This window comes from Notamacropus eugenii, chromosome 1 (assembly GCF_028372415.1).
Source record: "Notamacropus eugenii isolate mMacEug1 chromosome 1, mMacEug1.pri_v2, whole genome shotgun sequence".
NCBI classification, from domain to species: Eukaryota; Metazoa; Chordata; class Mammalia; order Diprotodontia; family Macropodidae; genus Notamacropus; species Notamacropus eugenii.
Genome location: NC_092872.1, coordinates 663,301,428 through 663,329,174, shown reverse-complemented (window position 1 = coordinate 663,329,174; position 27,747 = coordinate 663,301,428). Strand labels below are relative to the sequence as shown.

General features: G+C 41.2%; 1 protein-coding gene across 1 annotated transcript in view; it reads left to right on the top strand.

Moving 5' to 3' along the window:
• PRKCE (protein kinase C epsilon) overlaps positions 1-27,747 on the top strand; it is a 661,730-nt gene that overhangs the window by 201,291 nt on the left and 432,692 nt on the right. Inside the window, exon 2 of the mRNA XM_072635707.1 lies at positions 18,297-18,360. Within this exon, the coding sequence (XP_072491808.1) occupies positions 18,297-18,360 (64 nt within the window). The remainder of the gene's footprint in view (positions 1-18,296; positions 18,361-27,747) is intronic.

The window sequence follows — 27,747 nt, the reverse complement described above, 5'->3', positions numbered from 1 at the left end:
ATTTACCTCCAGAAGGGAGAAAATTAATTTGGAGCTTATAGGAAGCAGATGGTGTTTTAAGAGCACATAGTTTCCAAAACCTGAAAAGTGAGTCAACTATGGGAAGAAACATTGTGTGAACCGCTAGGGGTGGGGATGGGGGATCAGAACAGGGGAGTCATACCCCAGAGCTCTGCACTGACAGCCACATGTGCTGAGCTCTCACGGCCTTGGAAGGCTGGAAAAGCTGGGGAGAGAGACATCAAGGATGGAGCAGGGCAGTCAGCCTAATAGCTAGTAAGGTCTTGGTCCCCTGATTCACAGAAGAATGTTTTCATTCTGGTCTCAACCCCAGAATGTGGTTCAGCCCAGGTCCCTGCCATGAGTGTTTGCCTTCTCAACATTGTTTACTAGGCATTTGATAATTAGATGGATTTGTGGTCTCATCCATGTGGGTTTCCTGTCCAATAATGTGGATTGTAATTCAACCATGACCACTCAACCTGGGTGCTTCCCCTCTACACCCTTCTTTAAATCCTCTGCAGGAGCTCTCCCCATTGTACTGGAGACCTCAGTCTAGTTCTCTTCACAGTGAGGCAGACTATCCATGATTTACCCCTCACTTTCACCATATGACTGGCCCACCTTCTTTTCCCCTCTAACCTTTCTTGAGTGGGCATCATTTACATCATTTCTCTTGGACAGTTCTTGGTTGGAAATATGTTTGAGTTTAATCACACCTACCGTGTGTGGTACCCTTGACTTCAGTCCTTCTGGGACTATGATGTTCTATAACTCAGTCACACAGTATTGCCAAAATAATGCTGCAGTTAAAATGCTGTTGCTTGGTTTCAGGGAGCTCAGGATTATTAATGATGCTGCTTGTTTTCTCCAAAGACCATCCTGCTTACAACCCTTCTTTGGTTCAGTTCTGGACTCAACTCATTGTCCACGCATTCTTTCTATGCAGATTGTGTATGTGTGTATATATGTACACACACCCTTTGACAGTATTATATGTATGTTTTTAAATGTCAATATAGAAATATCTCTGTGTCCTTGACCCACTTGCTTTGCTTGGGTTGATAAGTTGGCTCCATCTTTTGAGTGGTGACAGATCTAATTTAGGAGGCTAAGCAGTGTTGTCATGCTTGATTGAATCATCTGGAACACCTCAGCATATCCCTCTTATTTTTGCACTGTGCCATGGACATCCTCCATGATGGCAGCAAACATTCTTGGCCAGCATGCGTCCCCCACTTTTATGCCTCACTTGTTATTAATGATCAGCCGAAAGTCTCTGTCATTTCCCTCAAAGAATAAGGTATGATTTTGACATATATCTGGGTAACCTTGTTGGAAGAGAGCCTTTAAGTGTGGCCTTTAGCTCCACCAAATCAAATGCTATTTTTAGATAATGAACAATATTGTGTCCTCTACACTTTATGATCAGTTATCTGAATGTGAAGAAATGATCTGCTATAGAATGTAATTTTCAAGAATCTGCCTGTTCCCGTCTTGTATCTTTACCACAAAATGTGTATGTATGGATTGTTTTCATAAATAATTTGTAGAGATAGGAAGTAAAAATCCAGTGTAGTTTCCCAAAGGCAGCATAGCTCTCATTCAATTCTGGGCCTCAAATCCTCAGAAACACCATTTATAGTCTCTGTGGACATTGTGCTCTGGGATGATGGGCAGGTCCTTCCCCTCCAAAAACCCAATCTTCAAGCATAATGCCTAGCACTAAGTAATTACTGTCATAACATTTAGAGTTGGAAGGGATTATGGACCTCATCTAATCCAACACCTTCATTTTATGAATGGGGAAACTGAGTCCCAGAGAAGTTAAATGATTTCTCTAAGGTCACAGAACTCATAATTGTCCCGACTCCTAGGGCTGGACACAGGATAGTCACACATTGACTTGATGTCACACACATATACAAATACATGCACATACATGCACTTTCATATATGTATCCACACATGTGTATGTACACTGCTGACATGTTCAGAGATTTTTATTGAGGTTACACTGGCTCCACAGGATATAAACTCTCCCTCGTTTCTCCACTTAAGTTCTTTAACCAGTGAAGTGCTTCCTTGATTCTGTTGTCTTCCTTGTTCTCACCTGACCCCTACAATGTTTGGTCCCTTCAGGAACATAGAGTTAATGAGGATAGGACAAGTGATTAGGTATAACAACCTAGCAGCTTGGCTAGGAGAGAAAACAAGCCATGAAGTCGAAAGGTAGACCCTGCCTACAAGGTGCCTTCCTACACAGGTACTATGGCTATTTTTTCTTGGCTCCACCCTTTTAGAGTTAGTGGTAGACCTGGGAAGCTTTGGAGCAAAGAGTAGCTCAGAGACATTCTCTCACGCTATCTCTTTCTCTCTCCCTCCCTCCCTCCCTCCATTTCTCTCCCTTCTGCTCTATGTAGATCCGTATGTAGCTCAGCATCACCACATCCATGTACCTTTTCTTCATCCCAGCCAACTGTTGCGTCCAGTCCAGCATGGTGTCTCCCCCAGCTGTCTTCTGTTTGCAGCCCACATGTTTCCACTTATATAGCAGCAGCAGCAGCTTTTTCCTTACATATATACCCCAGTTTTTCATCCACAAAGGGGGAGGGTGAGACTAATAATAAAGAGAGTTCACGTTTATCTGGTGATCTAAAGTCTTTGCGAAATGCTTTACATTTGTGTATTGAAGGTCACTTTCATCTCTGAATCTGTGTTCCTATGATCTCATTTCGTCTTCATGTCAACCCTAGGAGGCAGGTGTTGTTATTATCTCCGTTTTGGTGATGAGGAAACTGAGGCTAAGAAGGGCCAAGTGACTTCTCTGGGATCATACAGTTAATGAGGGTCTGAGGTAGGCTTCAGCCTTCCTGACTCCAAGAACACTCCTAGGCCACATCTCCCATGCCTCTTGGTCCTTTCCTGATGCATAATGCTGTGGTCTTGTTTGACAGTATTCCCTAGTTAGTTTGGATTACTCAGTTCCCCGGTCTCATCCTACTACTCCTTTCTATCTTTTGAAATCCTTTCCTTTTATTAAATAAAGTTTTTTAAAAATATTTTTTCCAGTATCCCTTCTCTCCTTCCAGAGAGCTATCCATATATGAGAAAAATATTTTTTAAAGGAAGAAAAAGAAAATAAAGAAAAGGAAAATAATCAGCAAAAGTAATCAGTACATCAAGAAAGTCTGAAAGCATTCCATTCCTACGGACCTCTTACCTCTGCAAAGAAACAGGGACTGGGGAGTCGGGGTTGGGGGGGAGGGTATCTTCTCCTCTTTCTTCTTTTAGGCCATGCTTGTTCTTTGCAGTTTTGTAATATTGACTTTGTACGGTTTTGTGTGTATTGTGTTTTCATCTCCTCTGTGGTATCTTGTATCTTGTCAGGTAGAAGAGATCCCCATATCTCACAGGCCATTTGCATCTCTGGGTTTGACTCTTACGATTGCCACCTTTATTCACTTTATGGCCATGTGTGAATCACTTGGCTATCTCAGCCTTGTTTTTCTCATCTATAAAATGGGGATAATACCTGCACTACCTAGCTCTCCAGGCTGTTCCTAGACAAATACTTCATAAAAAGTTTGAAGTGAGTACAGGTATGATGATAATTTTATTATGAGAGGAGACAAAATCCAGTTAAAGATCTTGATTAGTCAAATTCTGGTCAACAGAAGTGTTCATTTGTGTTTGCTGAGCTCAGGACGTGCCTTGAAAGTTAATATTTGATTTAATGTTTCATCTCAGCCCTTTTCTTAGAATTTGTCTTTCTCTCTAAAATTATTTAATTGACTGAAGTTCAGTTCACTAGAGCTGGGATCAATAATCTTGCCCCAAAACTTCATATTAAAGATGAAAGTAACAAACCCAAAGCAATTTGTCTAAGGAGGGGAGAGCTGGAATTTGAAGCCGGGTCTTCTCACTTCAAATCTAGTACATTTTCAAATATATTAATTTACTCATCTCAGTGTTTTTGTTATTGATACCTTTTATAGTTCTTCCTCCATTCCTTCCTCCCTTTCTTCCTTCCTCCCTTCCTCCCTGTGTCCCTCCCTCCCTTCCTTCCTTCCTCTCTCCCTTCATTTTTCTTCCTTTTTTTTTTTTTTTAAAAAAAACCTCTCTTGTAGTGGTATAGTAAAGGGAGGAAGCTGAAACTAGAGGGAGGTGGTTAACACAGAGATTTCCCCAAGTTCCCTTATCACTGGAGGTTTTCAGGTGGAGGCTGGATATTGTAGGAGGAGTTCCTGTTGGGTAGGGATTGGAGTGGATGCCCTCTGAGGGTCGTTCCAGCACTGAAATTTGGTTATTCTGTCAGTCAGTGCAGGGAGTTGGGAATCTAGCTAACCAAAGTTTCTGGTTTGCAAAAGTTTAAGATAGTTTTATTTTGCTTCACACAAACACTGTGCCTGGAAAAATCCAAATGCAGGAGTTAGGGTTTCCCCCTAACCCTGCAGAAGAGGAGAATTTAGGCCAATCACTTCCATGGGGGTTCCTGGGGAGCCTGGCTTTTTTAGAGTCTAGAGAAGAGTTTGGCTTACATACTGGTCTTGCACTTACTGGACACCATTCCCAGTGTGGCCAGGCTTTCTGAGTGGTGACTTGGGTCTTGCGATCTCTTAGGTCCCAAAGAGGTTGCTAATTTGGGTTCCCTTTAAATTGGAAAATGTCATTCTCTTAGAATTGACTTAATTGGGCTTGACAGATGGGGAAACATTGAAGTGTATCACATTTGACCTGATTTATGCATCAGGAGTACGTGTAAATACTCCAGGATAGGAAAAACAACAACAGGAGAAATGCAGTTGGCAGAAAGAAGCAGAATGAATTGGTAATTGCATCCTTATTGAGCCAGACCCCATTCCCAGCACGCCATCTGCATGCTCCCAAGGCAGGGAAGTTGGGCTGTACCAGATGGGTTCAGGTTCTTCACACCTGATTTGTTCATTTCCAAGCAGTTCCCTACACCCCAATCAGCTGCTGAAGGAGCCCTTGACCCTTCAGACAGACAGACAGACTTACAATCCCACACAAGGGTTGGGGACGGGCTGCCTCAGTAACCAAAACTATGCTGGCTTCTAGGTCTTGTGCCTAGAATTTGTGAGTGCCAGTCAATGGGAGAAAAGAGTTGCATTCCGATAAGGATGAAGGCATCCAAGCCCTTAAACTTACACTCTACCCAAAGGCACATACAGGAGACTAGTCTTTGGTAAAATTGTGCAGTTTGTCTTTAAGTGATCTCCCCCTTCCCCCTTCCCCCATCCCCCTTCAGTTTTTCACTCTTCATGAATTGCCCTCGTTGGGTGGCAGCCCCCAGGTTATAGATGGATCTCATTTCCCTCCCAGCTAGCAAAATCTTCTCTTAGCCAACTTTCATGGAAGCACAGATTTTCAGAGCCAGCCGTGAATTCACTATTCCCACTTTGCATTCCCACTCTTTGACCCTCATTACTTCTTAACTGGACTATTGGAATAAACTACTGAGGGGTTGCCCTGGTCCTAGTTTCTGAGCCTTCATTTCATCCTCTATATCATTGTCAAATTCATTTCTTAGCTCAGTTTCTTGTAAATAGTGGACACTTAGGAAATGTTCATGAGTTAAAATCTTACCAGTTTTTCAAGGCTCAGATGAAACATCTCCTGAACCCTATTATGAACTCTGATTCCCACTCTCTTTCTCAGAATCTCTAGAGCATGTATCTCCCTTATGGCTTCATTGCATTCTGACTTCTTATTTTTCTGCATGTTTATCTTAGAATCCCCTTCTCTTTCCCACCACTGTTCCCCCGTACTACAATCCCCTTGAGTCAGAGACTGTATGTTTTTTCTAAATAAGTTTTATTGATATCTTCTGTTTTTTTTCCATCATCATATTTCTCCTCAGTATTCCTCCCCACTCTCCCACTGCTCCAGACAGCCGTTCTATATGACAAATAGTATTTTTTAAAAAATCAGCACAACTGATCAATACATTGAGAAATCAGAACATGAGTAATGTGTGGAACCTGTGGACCACCGGGAAGGGCTGGGTTGGGGATGTCTTCTTACAGCTCTTTATTGGAGTCATGCTTGATCTTTTAAATTTTGTTACATTTTACGTTAACATAAATTTTGTTACATTCACTTTTATTTTAGTGGTTGGTTATTCTTTTAGGAACTGCATCTTAATCATCTATATATCTCCCCCACATCTGCCATACCTTGTTCAGTACCTTACAGTAATAAATAAGAACATCTAGCATTTGAGCCTTACAGCAGCCCTTTGTAGGACATATTACAAGTGTAATTACCCCCATATTATGGGTAACTCTGGCTCTGAGTTTGTCACATTCATCTATGGTCATAAATCCAGTAAGGGTGTCAGGTATGATTTCTAGGGTCTTGATTTCAAGTCTTGCTTCTCTAAAGAGGTTAGAGTCAATGATGCATATGGTCCCATCCATCTCAAATCTGTCATCCCTATAATAAATATTCAATAAATATTTATTGAAAGTAATTTCATCTGTTCTAATCCTGTTTATTTTTCAAGATGGGGAAGCTGTATCCTAGAGAACTTAAGTGACTTGTCCAAGGTTATATGTCTACTTAGTGGCAGACCCAGATTAAATCCCAGGACTTTTGACCTACTATTCCATTGCTTTCCCCCATTACTTTCAATTACTTTCTTGAAAGGCTCTAATGCACTAATTTACAACTAAGTATTGCTGTTCCTCCTTTCAATACCTTAACCTAAAGGAAAGACTCTCTAATGTGCTAGGCTATATTAGAGGTGATGAAATCTGGGCCAAGGAGAACTTTTGCAAAGACCTCAAGCCATTCACTGATCCACACAAAAAATATTTATTAAATGACTCGAGTGCTAGGCACTCTGCTAATGCTGAAGATATAGACACAAAACCATAGTCTATTGGTGAGGAAGTCATGTGGCACACTGGCTTTTCCATCCCAAGGTCAAGTTGACTCCACATACATCTTAACAAGGAGGCCATCACCAGAGGCACCTGGGCTGTGGCTAAGGCGGTCTTTCAGGAGTCAAATCAGTAATAACTTGCAGCCTGAAACCAGATAACCATTCTGTTAGTGGATTTAGATTTATTAATTCTGCTGCAATCTTTTAAGGTAAATAGACATCCAGAAAAGACCTCATTAGAGAGAAAAGGGGGAAGATTAAGTGATCAGCACACCTTTTAACTAGGGATTTGCCAAGTCTTCAATAAAGAGAGAAGACCTTGAGAAGGTGGAGTGTTTGGGGAGTGAGGAGTGGGGAGAGACAAGGGGAACCTTTAAGAATAAAATGATCAGCCACGAGTCTAAAGGAGGGGGCAGGGAGGTGTTTGGTCAAGGGTCTGCCCCAGAATGGTTTCTGGCCCACCCACCATGGATCATTCTGTAGGGCAATAATCCAAATAGAAATTTATTTCATTGTCCCTCAAACCAGTTCTAAGATTGCTTAATGAAAATTAGGGAAAAGTTAGGTGAGAAGGTGAGTAGCCCCTGACTCTGCCTTCTTTCTTTCTGGGCCTCCAAATGTAGGATGTGTCAAAGTGGACTGACCCTATGAGGCTTAGGGGGCTCTGAGGTAAAGTAACTGGAAATATCCATCAACCAATCAGTAAGCATTTTTTAATCATCTGTTATGTGCCAGGCACTGTGCTGAGCTCTGGGGATACAGAATTAGGCAAGAGACAGTCCCTGTCTTCCAGGAACTCGCTGTCTAATAGGAGAGACAACATGCAAACAACTGTTTGTACATAAAGAAAGCTGAGAACCAGATAAATAGGGAATAATAAACAGGAGGAAGGCAGTAGAATTAAGAGGGATTGGGAAGGGCTTCTTGATGAAAGGAGAGGAGGTATGACTGGAGAAGAGCCCCCGGTAGAGGATGGGGTTAAGGGCTTCTGGAAGGAGCATGTGGTCATTTGAATGACTGGTTGTTGATTAGATGGCTTAAAAACAAACAAACAAAAAACCAATTATCTGTAAGTTTGTCTCACATCAGCAAACTCAGCCAGTTCTTAATTTTTATATTTTCCCAAGGAGAAATGTAGAAAAGAAATCTTCTTTAAAAAATTATCTGAGTAGTAGCATCACTTTACTTCCATTTTGTGTTCTCTAATCACTGGTCTGTGTCTTACCTCTAACTGGGAGGTAGTCCCATTGAGGGAATTTGGTGATATTAAAATCCACAGAGTGGAGTTTTCATGGAGACAGAGCTGGAAGGGACCCATTTTATAGAGGAGGAAATTGATAGTAAGTAGTACAGATTGGATTTGAACTCAGGTCCTCTGATTAAAATTCCCATGCTCTTTTCCTCCGTATCGTACTATGTCTCCAGGCTATGAGTTCATGTCAGTCATTAAATGTCATTCACTAGCACACCAACCCAATGACTTCTCACCCCTGTTAGTCCCATGACAACACTGAGGGACTTCCTCTTTCATTTCACCGGTGACAACATCTTAACAATCCGTGGTAGTCTCATGTTTGTTGGTTCAAAAGGGATGCCCAAGAGGGTCTCAGGAGGACCAATTACAAAAGTCAGCTGACTCTCCAGGCAACAGGAAATGTGTTCACTCACCCACTAAGCTGCACATTTTCCCATGCTCTTTTTTCTTACTCTATAGATTTCACCTTAGGAGGAAAAAAAAAAAAACTGTGCAAAGAGTTAGAAATAAGCAGTGTGTGAAAAGCTTGCCATCCTAAAAAAACTAGCAGGCCCCAAACTTGTACCACTCCCATTGAGGGGAGAAATGGAGAGGAAGAAAGAAATAAAAATAAGCTTTGTGAATTCTCTGTGTGAGAGAAATCAGGGTGAATCCAGGCTAGACAGACCTCAGTGTCATTTAGGAAATCCTTTGCCTTTATTGGTGGGGGTGGAGGGAGATATCAGGAGAGACAAATTCAGATTTATCATTTCCATGTCTGCACACCTGGACCCCCAGACTGAATTCTTCATTTGTTTCCTTCACCTAGTTAAATTTTACGCATCCTTCAAGGCCCTTCAAAAAAGCTTACTTCCAGGGTAGCTGAGTGGCACAGTGGATAGAGCACTGACTTTGGAGGGATGACCTGGTTCAAATCCACTCAGACCCTGTGTGACCTTGGGTGAGTCACTTAACCCTACTTGCTATCAGCATTCTCTAAATTTTTGTGACTTTGGGGAAATTCCAGATCACCCTGCCCTAGTTTTGACCAGTTGTTCATCAGCTCCCTAATTTGTAAGATTCTTTTTGTTTCTGTCTACCAAAGACCTAGAACAACTGCTAGCGCCATTTCTTTTCCCTGCCTTCAGTTTTTATTTTATGTCCAAAAAAATCTTAATGGAGTTTTAGGCTCTAATGCCTTAAAATAGCACTAAAACTTTTGGTACACACCAAGAGAGAGAGACAGAGAGAGAATACACATACACATACATATGCACATGTATGTATATTTGTTCTATATGTATATATGTATATATAATTATATATTGTGTACATGTATATATACACCCATATTATTTCTCGCTATAGAATAAAAGCTCCTTAAGGACAGAGAATATTTTCTTTTGTCTTTGCTCCTAGTGCAGCATTTGGCACGTAGTAGGTGCTTCAGTGGTGCTTGATGATTGATTGATTGACAATCCAGGTATTTAATAAATTGAACTGAATCAGTGCCAAAGACCATCAATCTTAACAGAATGGAACCTGATCATTACACATTAAGGCCCTCTGCCGTTCCTTTTTCCTTCTACTTCCATTCACAGTCCACAGAGCTTTTCTTGTGGCAAGTACTCATGATTGATTTGCAAGGGTTTTTCCTTGATTCCTTCCATATGAATCATGGCTGAAGATTTTCTTGGAATTGATAAAGTTACCATGTGGTAGCACATATGTTTTGGCTTTCTCTCATGAAGGTTGACCCACCATCAGTGAGATGATGGCCTTTTAGGTGCTTTCCAAACCCTAGTAAAAGTATGAAGTTTGTGTTAATTCATCTGTGTCCTTCACATTACTGACTCACATTTATGAGACCACAGGCTGGAGTTAGCATGACAATCTCAATCTGTGGAACAGGATTTGTCTGTATGAGAAGGTAAGGGGTTTGCCCAGGGTTGAAATTCAGGACACTGAGCCACCTAGAAAGCCATATCATCTTGTACAGGACAGCTACGTAGTGCAGTGAATATGGTTCCTGGCCTGGACTTAAGAAGACCTGAGTTCAAATCTGGATTCAGACACTTCCTAGCTACCTCAAATTCTTCATGTCTCAGAAACCCCACTGATGCTCCTTTTCCAGAAATCATGGCCCTGATATGAGGCAGTGGGGGGGGGGGGGGGGGGGTAGTGGAAAGAGTAACAGGTCTGCAGTCAGATGACTGGGGTTCAATCTTGGTTTCGTCCCTTTCTACCTGTAGGACCTTGGACATGTTACTTAACCTTTCTGTGCCTCAGTTTCCTCACCTGTAAAATATGGAGTTGAACTAGATGACCACTACAGTGTCTTCCAAGCTGTATAACCTCTTCCAGCCTTAAATCTATAATCTTATTTGAGCTTATAGAATGGATTTCCACTCATTCCCTATTCTAAGAGAATTTATTTAGAATAAATCAAGCATGTTCTTATTCACATCAGTTATTTGCATATGGTTTCCACACTTATCTGTTCACAGTCTAAAGATGTCCCAGTTAGTCACATTTCCTTAGATGGTAACCTGTGTTTCAGTTCACATTATGGAAATTGTCTACATATATTTTTAAACTTTTTTTGAGCAGTAGAGAGAATGACATTTAATTCTCACACTAGGTATAAAATATTTAAATGATTTCCAGATAAACTATTAAAGTCCCTTTCACTGGTGTTGTTACAAACTATGTATTTACTGTATAATTTTTAGTCTTGTGAAAGAAGTTTGTAAATATTTATAAGCTGGATAGAGGCAGTCTTGCCCCTATGTATAGATTAAAGGAATGATACTCCCTTCCCCCAAATCTCTTCCTCATCCTACCAGGGGGGATTTACTATGCTTGGTAACCTCACCTAAAATCTCAGCAGTGATAGATTCAGCTGTGTTAAATTCTCTTTAAAATGCAAATATCCTTAACTGGGTGGCTGGAGGAGGGGGTTGGTCTATTAGGCATTTATTCCTTAGGTTCCTAACAGATTAGTTTCTCCATAATTGCATCGTTGGACCTGAGCTCCAAAGCTGGAAGCAGCCTCAGAAGCCGTCTCTTCCAACCTGTTCATTTTATAGATCAGTCACTTTGTTGAAATGAAAGTTTTGATGAAGTGATAGGATCATTTTACAATTGGGGTGCAATATGGAGATGACAGCTCTCAGGAGGGACCGTGATGGGGGACGTAGGCAGCCAGAGTGAAGAATTGGAGTTCTTGAGGCCGGGGAAAGAAGAGGCAGGTCTCTTCACAACATCATCCAATGTGAAGGTTCTCCTTATAGTGGCATCCCTTAAAGCCTCAGTTTTCTCACTTGTATAATTAGGGAACAGGCTAGGTAATATCTTCAGGTATCCCTTCCAGCTTCAGTACTCATCGCTATGCTATACATATTTTATTCACATACACTTTTGGCCCATAAGCTGAAATCTGCTTCTTTGTAGATAAGTAGGAACTGACCAAGTTCAGAAAATCATCTAAGGTCATTGTAAATCCAATTCTGTCTGTCCACATTTGACATGGGACTCCCGAATAATACATATATGTGGCAAACTACTTATGACGAGAGATTATACAAACAGTGAAACCACTGATCAGTAAAATAGCTGGATAATCTACCTAGGAATATTTCTATAAATAGGTACCCTCCTCACATCCCCCAACTCTCTTTATTCACTTACTATTGAACTGCTCCAGGAATTGAATGAACATGAAATGAGCCTTCATCTAAGAGGTAGAGGTGAGGAGGAGCATTTGAAGGTTATAGGAGATTGTTTATAAAGATTTGTAAAGATGGGAGGCAGGAGATGAGGGATTCTGAGCTTAGGTAAGAGCAAACAGGCCAGGCTGGCTGCAACATTGAGTGTGTGAAAGGGAATAAGCTGCAATAAGCTTAAAGGTAGGCTGGAGTTGGGCTGGGAAGGGCTGATGTGCCAAGCAGAAGAGTTTGTGTTTCTCCTGATTCTTATTATAATGCCTTGGCTTTCTTCCAAAGAATGACATCTGTGTAAAATCATGTGCTGGTACACAGAGTTGAAAAGGTAATACTGTTCTTTGGCATGAAGAAAGAAGAACAAAAGTTACATGTAGGTTGTACAATGGATAGAATAATAGACCTGGAATCAGTCAGGAAGTCCTGAGTTCAGAACTTGATTCAGACATTTCCCAGGCGTGACTCTGGGCAAAGCATTTTTAACCTTTCTCTGCCTTAGTTTTCTCATTTGTAAAATGACAAAAATAATAGTATCTACTGAGAGAAATAATTGTGTCTCCTGTTAATAGCCAGTTATTAAATTTGAGGAGACCCAAGTCTTTTTGTTTATTTTTCCCCCTGCCCTATTTCCTTGTCCCATTTCTCTAGGATCAGTCTGATGGAAGATACGATTAACATTCTCCTCATTCTGGTTATTTCTACTCCACCCAACTAGCTCAGGCTTGGGTGGAGGATATAGATTCTTTCTCTAGACTTCCCAAGACTGGGAGTGGTCTGGGGATAGGGATAGTCTGTCTGTCCCAGTGGGACTTGATGTCACTCTTTGTCCTTCATTGGAATGAGCTCACTTCTCTTTGTAAAGTCCACTTCTCATTAATTGTTAACCAATCAGAGTAGATTGCTATCCTCAAGAACACCCCTCTTCTAGGGGCATAAAGCCCCGAGCCCAACTCCATCACTGACTTTGGCATTCGAGAGTGCCCCTTACTTCCTTTTATTAGAATGGCAGCATTACTAATAAAATTATTAAAATACCCAGAAATTATGTCTCTTGAACTTTTTAAATGCCATACTACCTTAAAGGATTATTATGAGGATCAAATAAGATAACATGTGTAGGTGCTTTGCAAACCTTAAAGTACTATTATTATAAACACTTGTTAACAATTAGTACTGACTTTTTTCCAGCTACTATTTGTTGTGCTGAATCTGGTCTTTAAAAAGTCTTTAGATGAACATTGATGGTGTGCCTTATCCCATGCTGGGCATCTGAAGAACTAGCGCAAAGAGGAAGGCCCTAGCCACCTGCTCTCTCCTTCCCTCTCTCCCTCCCTCTGTCTCTGTCTCTGTCTCTGTCTCTGTCTCCTTCCCTCTCTCTCTCCCCCCCTTCGTCTTCCTTCCTCTCCCTCTTTCTCTCTCTCTCTTCCCCCTTCCTCTTCCTTCCTCTCCCTCTCTCTCTCTTCCCCCTTCCTCTTCCTTCCTCTTCCTCTTTCTCTGTCTCTCCTTAGCGAACTCATAGTTTTTGTAGAGAGACATGATGTATAAATATAAAACAACCAAGTATAGGATACCGTGTAACAAAGCACTGGGAAGTGACTGGTAAATGTCTCTTGTCATTTAAAATGTTTTCATGGCCTATTAAAGAGGGGAAGAGAGGTAAATGGAGAGATGGATTTCCCATTTGTATGTAGTTAGCAGCACCCCCTCCTGATTGATCCTGGCATAGTGTAAGAAGTCATATAATGCTCTTCTAACTGATGGATTCAAAGGGAACGTGTGTGTGTGTTGTTGTTCAATCATTTCAGTCGTGTCTGACTCTTCATGACCTTGTTTGGGGTTTTCTTGGCAAAGATACTGGAGCAGTTTGCCATTTCCTTCTCCATCTCACTTTACAGATGAGGAAACTGAGGCAAATAGGGATCAGTGACTTGCCCAGGCTCACACAGCTAGTAATTGTCTGAGACTGGATTTGAATAAAATACAGCAGTTTGGAGAAAAATATCTTCCACTTATGATATTGAGTGGAATTTAACCTTTCTCTCTCTTAGTTTTCTCATCTGTAAAATGCCAAAAATAATAGTATTCATTGGGCTTGAAGAAAGCATCCATAAAAGGGGCAATCTGTGGTTTCATCCTCATTACAAATTCAAGACCAGCTTTGCCTATAAATGTCCAAGTCAATTCATTTCAACCCAGTTCGGTTCCACAAATATTCACATGACTGCTCTGTAGAGGGCACAATAGAAAGAAGAGATTGCCCTTGAAGAGCTCATGGTCTAAAAGGGTCCATTGAAGATAGAAGCAGATGCCAATGCAAGGCTCGATGTAGTCTCTACCCTTTGAAAAATGGAACCATCGACCTGGAGCTTGTGCTGCTGTATTGTGGGGCTCCTAAAGGCATTGCCTATGTTGTACATAGTGGGCACTCCAGCAGGTGATGAGAAGGCTATCAGTACTGCCCTGATCTAGTGGGTAAGCCAGACCTGAGGGCCCTCTTAAGTGAGGGGCAGTTCCTCAATCTGAGTTTGTCTTTCAGAAAACAGAGAAAGCTCCCCTAAAATCTCCTGTTATCTGGGTTTGTATCTTCTTTTATCAGTCTATAAGCTTTCTGTAGGCTAGGAAGAAGTCTTACTGAATTTATATATATCTGAACTGTCTATCTTATCTAACTAGTATATCCTTCACTGGTGTTCTGCATAGCATAGGAGCTTAATAAATGTTGAGTAAATGAATATTTGCTAACCTGGGCAGCTAACGCTCTGGACTTCCTGAGTTTCCTTATTTCTTTATGGATGATTTCATCAGTTGAATGGTAAAACCACTTTTTTCCCTCCCTTCCAAGTGGTCCTTCAAGTTCACAAGTTTGGTACAGGAGAAAAAAAGGTAGGAAACTCTGATATCAAGACAGTAGATGAGTCTTCAGAATTGGGGAGGGGTCCCTCGAGTGTAGATTGTCTTTGGGGAACCCCAGGGAAGACAGTAGTGGAGGACTTGAGGGTGGAAGATGAAATGAGAATGCCTTTATGTACAGGGTAAAAATCCCCAAACTAGTATCTTTAAAAGCTTTAATAATTTGCGAAGATCTGCTTTTCCTTTATTGAGCTCCTCTTAGCTCATTTCAGTCAATAAACATGAATATTTTGATGAGTCTAGAAGAAATTTTGCTTGGTGAGATGATGCTAGAGATTTAGATAGTTGGTTAAGGTGACACTTTTCCTTTGATTTATACCATGACTGTCTCATCTTTCACTTTTCCCATGAATAATTGGTAGTTGCTTATAATACAAGATCTATAGCAAGTCAGATAAAGCACTTCTTAAATTATTGCTATGTTCCAGAGATTGTGCTGAGCTCTGGGGATACAAATATAAGTGAGCAAGACATTGCCTGCTCTCAAGGAGTCTACTTTCTCAAGGAGGAAAGCAGCATGTAAAGGGAGCTGGAAAAGGAAGTGGGAGAAGGACCATGCTTGCATTGGCATGCTGTGGAGGTGGCTGGGCAGCCTTGTGGCAAGCAGGATAAGATGATTGATTAATGGAGGAAGGAGGAGGATGCAGGGGAGGATTCCAAGGCTGGGGAAATGGAAGGGAGAGCATAGGCAGCATGGAGATGGCCAAGATGAGGTGTGGAGGCCTGGTTCTATGTAAGACATTCACTAATACTGGGAGGAGGAGAATGCCCAGAAGGAGTCCAAGGTTGGGAGGGTGGGGTGGCAGTATGTAAGGTGGAAATGATACCTAGAATATGGACTACATGGTGCAGAGATGGTGGGGAAGTCATATAGTCTGTGAAGGAGCTCACTTAGTGGGTTAGTCTTTGGTGTTTGCTTCTCAATTTAGTTGTCACTACAGTCAGGGTTACTTATAGGCCAGGGGCTGGAAAAAATTATAATAAATCATCCCAACTCTCTTTCCTGAGGGAACCTGAATCTAATTTTTTCCCTGGGTCTTTGGGAATTAGAATTAGAAAGGACCTTAGAAACCATATTATCCAAGCCCCTCATTTTACAGTTGAAACTGAGAACTACTGAGGTGAAATAACTTGTTCAAAGTCACACAGGTAGACCTCCAAGATCACAGAGCCAAGCCACTCCTCTGGCCACAATGGCCTGCTCTGATGGTATCCCTGAATGAGATTTGTGATTAGATTGCTTTAGGCATGAAGTTGTGTAGCAGTCTATCATCCACACTTTTTATGTCTGTGTCTGTTGTCCAAAGGTCTGCAGTAGAAAAATATCATTAAAAAGCTTAATTGTCATGGATTGGGCTATCATTACGGTCACATCAGTTATACCTTCATTTAGCTGGACAGGGTAGTATAGAGTTTTTGTCTGAAACCATTTGTCCAGGTGGGCTGCCACGTGTATTGGTCTAACTTGTTTTCAACTACATTAGTTGTCTTCTCTCTCTCTCTCTCTCTCTCTCTCTCTCTCTCTCTCTCTTTCTCTCTCTCTCTCTGTCTCTCTCTAATAAAGGAATGGATGGTCCATTCCAGCCTCCGTTATGGCTACTTTCATCTCCTCAGTCTCATTGATAGGGCCATTCTGCAAACTGATGAGCCAATATGTCCTCAGTCCTTGTTGTATACCTTGTTTTGGCCTTGAAGAAGACGTTTCCCACCCTTCTTTCTCAAATCCACAGCTGCTAAATAGATACTCCTAAAACATAGCTCTGACTATATTAGCCCAGTACTGAAAAATTTTCAGTGGTTCCATTTTGCCTGTATTCACAGAATCCTTTTCCTGGCATTTAAAGTCCTTTAAAATCTGGCCTCTGTTGTCTTCCATTAAAATTGGCCTGACAGCCATTCCCCATACTGGATATATCACCTCATATCTTTATACTCTTGTGTACTTGGTCCCCCATATTTGAAATGTGGTCCACCTCATACTTCTGTGGCATAACATTTCTAAATTCCTTCAAAGCACAGTCTTGGTTTCATTTCCTACCTGAGGAGTTTCCTGATCTCTCAAGTTTATTAGCCCTCCTTCCTTCTTGACTTTGTATATAAATACTTATTATATGTGTAGAGCATTCACTTCTAGAGGCAGGAGATTTCATTTCTGTCTTTGCATCCCTCAATGCCTCACATAATCACACTTTGTAGATACAGGAGGGGCTTAATAAGTATTGGTTGAATTGTGTTGAAAAAAGGGACTACTTGGTCTTTGCCTTTCAGGAGCTTAATAGTTTAGTTGAGATGTCAAGGCTAATGTACATGAAACTGTTAGAGAGCAGAGCAAGACAGAATTCGATCTATCAATGTTGGGTACCTGGTACAGCCCAGTTGCTGTAGGAATTCAGAAAAGGGATGGGGAAGGATCAGTGTGGGCCGGAGTAATGAAGGATGAGTAGGACATGAAGGCGAAGTTGGGCATGCTGTCAGGAAAACCTTCTTAATGATCAGAGCCATACAACAGTAGGATGGCCTGGCTGGGGCAATTAGCCAGGGTCTGTTCCCTGGAAGTCTCTGAGCTAAAAAGCTGGATGATGATTTGTTGGGTGTGTTACAGAACCAAGACTTTTTAGGGTATGGGGCAGTCTGCAGAGTTGCTCTGATTCCTTCCAGCTCAAAAATCCTCCAATTCTAAGTGCTCTGGAATTGGGGGTGCAGCATCACCAGCCTCCAGATCTGATCCCTGACTTCTTTCAAACAGTAGCCCTAGCAGAAACTGAACCTCAGCTTTGAAAAACAAGGGCTTTGAAGCAGTGGGACATTACTTCCAGCTGTTCCTCACTTACCATGCAAATACCCACCTCTGGGTGTGTTTTTTTCCGCTTGGAATTCCTTGTCCCCTCAGCCTAGACAATTCCTGTCCATTCTTCCAGGCCTAGAACTGCCATGAAATTTCCCATATCTTCTTCAACCAACAATGACATGTCTATTATTTTCCTATAGCAGATGTCAAATACCTTAGCCCTTAAATATTCTCTTATTATTATCATGAGCGTCTGTCATGTCTCCTCAATAAGAGTGGCATTTTCTTTGAGTGTAGGATATGCACTTTATTCTTCTCTTGTATATTCTAAAGCCCTCAGTGCAGACTTGAGCATGCAGGAAATCCTTGTTGAATTAAGATGTGACCTTGGGAGAGATAGATGGACTCAGAGCAAGAATGATCTGGGTTCAAATCCTACCTTTTACATGTATTAGCTATGGGGCCAGGGGCAAGGCATTTGTTAACCTTTCAACCCCTTAATTTCCTCACCTGTTAAATAGAATAAAGCTATATGAAATGCCTACCTTGCAATGTTGTTGACACTCAAATAGCATATTCTATGCAAGTGCTTTGCAAACTATCAAGGGTCATATAAATGTTTGTTGTTGTAAGTGCCCTTAGCTTAAAAGTTGGCAATGTCAGACCATGTATAGAAAGCAGGCCACCCTCATAAGCTCATTAATAAAGTCTCCATCCTTTTCTTAATTGCAGATTGATTTGGAACCAGAAGGAAGAGTGTATGTGATCATCGATCTCTCTGGGTCGTCAGGTGAAGGTAAGAGATCTTGGCATTTTATTTCCTCTGCTCCCAAGTTGGTGTGTTCTGAAAGTACAGAAAGTGACTTGGCACAACAATATTTAATGCCACTGAGCTGATGTTTAAAGAAAAAAAATAAAAGAAGGATTTGAATGCTCAGGCCTGGATACCAGAAGGTAAAAGCCATCTGTCTACCCGTTAACTCTCTCAGGGAACAGGGATTATTTTGATTTACTAATCTACCTTACCAAGAGAAACTGATGGAAATAGGAGTTACTCTGGTGTTGGTTTGTAAGGCAAGCTTGTCTAAAACGACTATTTCTCAGTGTTCGCAGTCATGTTTTTTGGTGTTTGGAGTATCTAGGTATTCAAAAGTGAGTGACTAAGTCACCAAAATCTATAAGTACATTTGCATATCTATATCCAGATTTCTGTAAGAGCATTCCTTATGGGAGCAAACTTACTGACCTTGTCTTCTTGTGATCATAAGCAGCAGTGTTAGTTTGTAGAGAATGGATAATGAAGAAGAGTGATGTCCTCCTTCTAGGTTGCTTTGTTCTTCCTCTTTTATGCTCCCAGTTTCCTGGGTGTCTTAGGTAATTTATTTGCTCTTCAATACCTGAGGGTTTGTGTTGGGAGTGAAAATAGAATCAAGGGAACTTTGTGAAACAAAGCTAGACACCTTTGCTCTAGCTCTGTATCTCTGATTGAAAGGTTCTTTGGAAGAGTATATTGGGCTGTAGCCCTGTTTAGGAATAGGATTATTTGGGCTATCTCATCACCTCTTCTCCCTGAAAAGCATGGGAAAGAACCATTGGCTGTGTGGTCACAAAGAAAAAGCTTCATGTCAATGAGTTAATTTTAGTGGTTAAAGAAATGAGGTTGGGCCTGAAATGGGAAATTCACAGAGGATTCCACACCCTTCTTCAAAGTCAATTTTGATAGAGTGTGTGTGTGGCCAGACTGTAATAATTAAGTTCATAGACTCAGACTACCACACCCACATAATCTCTACCCCTCTCTCTTTTAGGGAAAAAAAAAATGTGTGTGCACGCGCGTGCGTGCGTGTGTGTGTGTGTGTGTGTGTGAGAGAGAGAGAGAGAGAGAGAGAGAGAGAGAGAGAGAGAGAGAGAGAGAGAGAGATAAAATAAGGGAAAGAAGGAAGGAGAAAAGAAATAAGCATTTGTTAAGTGCTTGCTATGTACCTAAAACAGTTTTGGAGTCCAGAAGGCAGGAACCGGGCTGACGGAATGAAAGTCATCTTGTACCCTTTCACAAAATGGCGGCCCCAGGCGGCTCTCACCAATGGGAGAACATGAATCTTACAGAAGGCTGTTTCAGGTTGAGAAGGCTCATAGGAACAGTTGGATGTTCCCAGATGAGGAGACTCCAGGAGCTGGGAGAAGTTCCAGCATAAGACAGCAGCCGAGACATGGTTCTGAATTCTATCAGCCAGGAACAGGGCTGTAAGGGAAATGAGAGTGGAGGAATCATGGAACCATCCTAGGCTAGTGGACAGAGTATTGGCTTGGGCCTCACAACACTTGGGTTTTAGGCCTGGCCCTGCTCCTAAATCGTTGGTTAATGATGGCCAAACCCCTTTGTGTCTCAGTGTCCTCATCTATAAGTAAAAAATAATGTTGACATCTATAAACTACCATTTTTGTTTTTTAAGACACTTTAAAGTTTTTGAGCACTTCACATATATTATCTCATTTGAACTTCACAATAATTCCATGAATTGTGTGATCTCTATATTACAGATAAGAAAACTGAGTCTTAGGGATATAAAGTGACTTGCCCAGGGTTAGTAAGTAGAGACCAAAATGGAACCAAAGTCTTCCTGACTCCTATACCCTAGTCTGCTTCATTGCCTCTATGTTAAATAAGGAGGGATGGGCCAGGGGCACTGGATGATTTCTAAGGTTCCCAAGAAGCTTTGAAATCCTACTACTTTGTGTGAATGAGGGGAGGTTTCCCAAAGGAACCTGGCCAAATGATGCTACTTGCAATGATGTCTGCTGATTTTCCTTTGGCTAATTAATCACCTAATTTTCAACATGTGTTATATTAATTCAAAGTAATTCAGTGACTGCAGGGGATGATGGTGGGGCAGGTGAAGAATCACTGTGAGAATTAATCAAGGTTTTAACGTCTTCATCATTGGGAATGGATTGTAAACTTTTAACATTTTCACCCTAATCAGTTGTTTTCATTTTCTATTCTTTGCTGCAGTTGGCTTTGCCAACTTACCTCCTGTATTTTCAACTATAAGAATCTATCCCAGAAAATGGAATGTATTTAATCATACTCTTACACTGCACCTCCCTCCCCCCTCTGAGCAAACTAAAGATTCCTATAGGATGTCTGAGTTTAGACTCTAGCGAGACACCAGACATACAAAATTAATTACTTACTCTTTCCCTGTGTAAGCTGCAGTCAAGTAGATAATTAAATATAAATTTTCTTTGCCGAGAAATTATGCTCATATATATTCAGCTGTATATTTACTCTGTGAACCTACAACTAGGAGGGCAGAATTTTAAATTTTGTATAAAGCAATGGGGATAGCAAGATTTTCTTTGACCAATAAGGAAAACACATTTGCTCATAACTGGAGGGAAAAGACAGACACAGAAATAAATTAATAAATTACCTACAATTGATTTCATTCTTGTTCCTACTCCTCATTGTCACATTAATGGCCAAAACAATTTCCATTTGGCTCAGTTCCTTGTGAATTTTTATCTCTTCCATCTTATGAAAATACTGTTTGCCCTGGATGTGCTGACAAATGCTAGAATCAGCAAAGAGCTAACAGGTGTTGCTTTCCAGAAAAGAAAACTTTCAGCCCCCCTCCCCTTTTTTGCTATTTCTGAAATCCCAGCCCTGGATCAAGATCCTAGTAGTGGGCAGGAGAGGGACCTAGCATTTATTTTTTAAACTTTAGCTTCTAATCTCGTTGTTTTATGTTTGTTTTTTCATATCCACTCCATATGACCCAGGGAATTATAGGCCCTGTGTGCCTACTGTGGGCTTTGTTTGCAGAAGGACACAAGGACAAGACTTGGAGCTAGTGAGTGTTGGGGGTGGGGGTGTGGGTGTAATTGCTCATCTGTGAAGGATCTAGGTTTAAACAGAGTCACAGCAGATGGACTTTTTTATCTTTACCTTTTGCCTATTTTTGGACAAAAATCTTGGATCACTGCACAGGATACATATGTGTGTGTTTGTCCTTCGTTGCTGAAGAAGACCATGCCATCAGGGAAATAATGACATGACTTGCACTTGACTTTGTTTTGAATGAGGGAGGATTGTGCAGGTGACTAGCCTCACTTTTCCTCCAGTGCCATCTGAATCCAGTGACCAGATATTCATCAGGATGAGTGGAGACCAACCAGGATGAGTGACTTGCCCAAGGTCACACAGCTAGTGAGTGTCAAGTGTCTGAGGTGACATTTGAACTCAAGTCCTCCTGACTTCTGCACTGGTGCTCTATCCACTGTACCACTTAGCTGCCCTGGATACATATATAGGTGAAAGAAAGGGAGTAATTGTGCAATAGTGGAAGGGCATTGATTCAGGAGGCAGAAGACTTGAGTTCAAATCCCACCTCTAATTTGTGGGTGAATCTCACCTATATAACCATAGGCAAGTCATTTAACCTCTATGGGCCTTGATTTTCTCCTCTGTAAAATAAGGAGATTGGACCAGATGGACTTTGGGGTCTGTTCCATGTCTAAATATATACATAATCTAAGTGTATGCCAAAGTAAGAATTATTGCACAATGAAAACCCCAATGAGTGCACTTTGCAGAGTGGGAATAGGTATATGAGCTGAGTTGGGCTCTCTTCACAGCTCTTCTGTTCTGTCATCACTTAATAATTAACTTGAATCAACCTTCCTCAGCTTAACAAATGGACATCAATAGAAAAACCCATGCATATTACAGAAACAACAGGATACATATAAATTTGCAGTTGTCTGGCAGAAGGTATTCAAGGGAAGGTGTGTACATAATACCTCTTTCTCTCTCTCTTTTCTACTGTGCTTGGAACATTTTTTTTTCTAATTTGTTGCAGAGAGACTGTGTGTTTTCAGTCCTCTAGAGCTGAAGGGAATGTTATTTTTAGCCATCTAAGACAATTGTGAAAGGCAGCTTAGTATAATAGCCTGATTGCTGGACCCAGAGTCAGAAATCTTGGATTCAAATACAGCCTTTGACCCTTATCTGCTGGGACCTCTGCCTACCTGTGACCATAGGCAAGCTACTGAGGTTTTCTGAGCTTCAGACGGTTGTCTCATACTTATCAATTCAGTTATAGACACGTTGCAATCGTTGTTAGGTGGAGGATGTTTCTACTCAGGGATTTAATCCCTGACAATTGCACAAATCTGACAGCTGCACAAATAGAATATTTTTTATCTTGAATATCTTGGACAGTTTTTTTTACAATAACATTTGTGGTTAATTCATTGACCATTCTTTCATTAAATATTTATAAGCTCCTACTATGTGTAAGTCTCCATTCTAGGTGCTAGACAAGAAAGATATAAGAGATATTTCAAAGAGATTATTAGAACCAGCTACTAGGGGAGACAAGCTATTTATACCCATGACTATAATACAAAATAGTATGATTAGTTCATGAAAAAATGGCATCTATGGTGCAGTGAGCTTTCATAGCCTGAAAAGATCTTGTCCCAAGAACATTTCATGGAAGAAGTAAGATTTTCATTCAGCAACATTTATTACTCTGGTAGGAGCCAGGGGAACTACAAATACCTGTCCTCAGGTATCTTATAATTTGGGGGTCAGATGCTAAGACAGTACATAAAATCATACAAATGAATATAGAGATAAGTGCCTAAGAGAAGTAGTAGGCAACTTGGTGACGTGGTGGATAGAGCACCAGAACAGGAGTCATGAAGACCTGAGTTAAAGTGTTGTCAGACATTATTAGCTGTGACCCTAAGCAAGTCACTTAACTTGTTTACCTCAGTTTCCTTATCTGTAAAATGGGGATAATAATGACACCTACTTCCCAACATCAGAGTCTTGGGAAAGGCTTAAAACTCCCAAGGGTTGTTTTAAGGATCAAATAAGATAATTGTGAAGTGCTTAGCACACTGCCTGGCACATAAGAAGGGCTATATAAATTGTAGCTGTTACTGTTATCATCATCGTCACTGTTATTTGCTATGCCATCAGATGAAGGAGAAACCACTTCCATCTTTGGGGGCAGGGTATCAGGAAGGTGTCACCAAATAGGGGAGATTAAAAAAAAGTTGGCTAATGAAGGTCTTCTCAGGCATATGATTCTATTGTACAGAATAACACAATACAATAGGTACCTTTCAAAGTTTGTCTCAAGGCTATAATGGGGAAAATGATCAGCAAATCCATAAATGGTACTTTCACCTGTAGAAGCCAAGCTCAGTGATTGTCTAAATGATACCTTTTTAGTAAGACCTTTTTGAACAGAAATAGCATGAAAATATTTTGTGAATTTAGTGAATAAGACTTCTTGGTATAAAATACAAAATTTGCAGATTGCCAACATTGTCATTTTCTAGGGGTCTCTAATCAATGCACAACTTGTTACTAAGCCTAATGCTGCAATTAACTTTGGTAATAAAAGAGTAGACAGAAACACTATTCATAAAATGTGCCAATTTCCCTTGTCTATGAACAAGAACCAGTGTTTAGTTTATAACGGTGGGATTTTTATATATTACTTATTAGTATTTATACTATAATTAGAACTTTTTCACTCAGAGTATGTTCATGAGGGAACAAACCAACAAAGATAAGCAGTGATGCCCATTGATATTAATCACAAGATTTAGACTGTAAAGGTTGTCTGGTTGTCCTCCAGCCTCCTCTTCCTTTTTGCATGAAAAAACTGGGACCCAAGGATGAGAAGTCATAAAGGTAGTCAATTAGCAGAGTCCGGATTTGAACCCATCTCCAGACTCTTAACTCCTGTGCCCATCCTTTTGCACCACATTAACATAATCCTTCTAATGCAGGAAAAATATCAATATTCTTTTAACTGCCACCCCATCCTTTTCCTACCTCCTTAAACATTGTTGTTTTTCAGTCAAGTCCCAGACTCTTTATGACCCTCTTTGGGGTTTTCTTCACAAAGATACTGGAGTGATTTGCCATTTCCTTCTCCAGCTCATTTTACAGATGAGGAAACTGAGGCAAACAGAGTTAAGTAACTTGCCCAGGGTTATACAGTTCGTAAATGTCTGAGGCCAGATTTGAGCTCAGGAAGATGAGTCTTCCGACTCCAGGCCCTGTGCTCCATTTACTGTATCACCTAGCTGCCCTCTTTAAATACAGGTGTTTCTCCTCAAGGCTCTTCTTGGTCGTTTTTTCATTTCGTTCCATGTTCTTCCCTTGGGGATCTCGTTAGCTCCCATGGGTTTCTGACTCTAAATAGATGTCTCCTAAATCTACATGTCCAGCCCCAATTCTCTGTGGAGCTCCAGCTCTATAGTGTCAACTGCCATTGGACTTTTCTATGTAGATTTCCATTGGCATTGAAAACTCAACATGTCCAAAATGGAACTGATGATTTCTGCCATCCTGTTCTACCTTCATTTCCCATAACTGCCCCTCTGACAAACTTTGGTTTTTGTTAAAGATATCCTTATCCTCTCAATCAACAAGCTTACTTACTCTGTAAGTAGCAGAGATATTCTATTTACTTCACCACTCACCCTTGATTCTCAGTTGCCAAGATTCATCAATTCTAAATCGATACCATCTTTTATACCTGTTCATTCATTCGTTAGCCCAGGGCCTGGCACATAATAAGCACAGGACAAGGTGAACCAGTTATTCCCTTTCTTTATGGAACAGAGACTTTATAAAAAAACAGACTTAAAATGATAGAATAAGACACTTGGACCACAGAAGAAATCTAAAGAGAAATATCGAAAAGGCAATTGGCAGTATGGAGCCAGACCTCAACTAAAGAAACTAAGAATTGAGTGGTTTGTCTAAGATCCTACGGTTTATTAGTGACAATCAGTTATTTATTCCTTCTTGCTGTTCATTAGCCTTCAATCTCCTATGACATTAAATTTCACATCCTTCCTTATAACACCACAATGGTGTTGTTTTCTGGGAATATTTTCCTGTGACTCAGATTGGAGATCTCCCAGCTTCCAGTTCCTTTCTGATTCCATTAGTCTATGTTGAAATTTAGGAATTTGCGAAGATCACACTGCTTTATCTTTGTCTGTCTCCTATCTTCAAGAACCCAGAATGTTTTGTGTAACTAAGGAAGAAGCTGAAGTTTTGCTCATTGTTAGCCCTAAATTCTGGGCCCCTGAAGGCTCTTCAGTAATTTTCAGATAAATATACTCTAGCTCTCTGATTGGCAAAGATTCTTGCTGTTGTCCACTAGTATGGAGTTGTTTCCATTGCTTCTTTTCTCTCCTGTGTGGTCAGGGAAGAAAAATGCTCCCAGTGTGTTTGCATTGTTTAGGTGTTGAGTTTTGAGACAAGCCTTCCCTTCTCCTTAGACATGGAAGTTCCTTTGGCTCTCATGGTAGAGGGGTGTGGTCCCTTTTAGTCTCTTCCCAACACCAGGTCAGACCCTTCTCTGGATACTGATAGCAGACTCAATTCCAACCAGTTACCATTTCTTTGGACTGTGTTCTCTTCCTCCTTCAACACAATTGCATTTTTTAAAATGAGATGGGTCTCCAGCTCAAAGGAGGATTCTGCATTCAGAGGCTGAAATGGAGGAGGTGTTCTCTGTCTTGTCATCGTGCCTCTGTGAGGGACAGCGACGTCCGATAACATCTCATTTGCTCTGGGGTTCTGCTGAGGCTTTAGCTCTTGGGAAATTTTTCATCCCTTCAAATCTGATGTGATTTTGAACCATTGGCTTCCTGTTAACAGGTACCAGATAATTAAAAAGCAGTGCAGTCTAATGGAGATAATAGGAATAGTGAGCTAAGCACTAGACTGGCTGGGTTGGAGTCCTGACTCGGTAACCTGCATGCTGTGTGACCTTGTGGAGTCCATTCTCTTGTGTCTATGTTGCTTCCTCTGATAGTATAAGGAAGAGACAATTTCATCTTTGCATTCCCAGAGTCTAGGTGCTAATAAATGCTTGCAAGTCTCAGCATTATTGTGAGAATCAGATGAGCTACTGGGTAAAGTGCCTATCACACAGGCACAAAGGAGATGCTTAATAAATGCTTGTTTCCTCCCTCCCTCTCTCTTTCCCTTCCTTCCTACCTTCCTTCCTTTTTTCTCCCTTCTTTCTTCTTTCCCTCTTTCCTTCCTTCCTCTCTCCCTCTTTCCTCCCTCCCTCCTGCTATCTTTCATTCCTCCCTCCCTTCCTTCCTCCCTCCCTCCCTCCCTCCCTTCCTTCCTTCCTTCCTTCCTTCCTTCCTTCCTTCCTTCCTTCCTTCCTTCCTTCCTCCCTCCCTCCCTTCCTCCCTCCCTTCCTTCCTTCTTTCTTTCCTCCCTGGACTTCAGTTTACTCACATATAAAAAGAAATTAATATCCCATATTGTGAGAGACAAAGGGTATAGTGGATAGCTCAAGATCTGGCCTTAGAGTCAGGATGACTTGGGCTCAAGACCTGCCTCTGATAAACGCTGGCGCTCTGATCCTGGGCAGTCCATCTCTCATTAGCTCCAGACTAAAGCAACTGCTGAGCGGATGCTGATCTTTAGATTGGTCATTGATTATGATGAGAAGTTCCTGCAAATGCTCTGAGAGTCCAGAAGCGGGAAGAGGCCACACCTTGCCCCAAGGAGCAAGGAAGGTGGCATTTAGACTAAGAACAAAAGTGGGAATACCATTTTAGGGGATCCTCATCTGAGCCAGGTCTTGAAGAATGCTCTAATTTCCTCACTGCTTCTTATGTCCATGACTAGGGAGATGAGCCCTTGGTCACCAGGTTTTAGCTGTGTCATGTCCTCTGATGGAATGGGGCTCCCAGGAGTGACCACATATGCGAGATCTGAAACAAGGCACCTCTGAAACAATAGCATGTTGTGAACAGACGGCCTCGAACCTCTGTCAAGGCATTTCCAATGTTGCAGAGATGCACAGCTACAAATACATATGAGAAATAAGTCAAGAACTGCTCGTTTCCTTCCAAATGGCCTCTGGATATAAAGTAGTTCCTTTTAAATGAATCATCCATGCTTAACAGCACTGACTGCCAACCATTAGCCAGTGAAGAAAAGAAATGAATCCTCAGTTTTTGGAAAGCAGAGCAATTTGTGACCATTACCGAGGCCTGCTTCACTTGGGTGTTCAGGCAGAATGTCTGAGAGGCTCTCCATAAGCAAGAAGAACTTGGGTATAACTTCAAAATACTTTTATTTTAGAAGCACAGCCAAAAGCATTGCCAGCTTTTT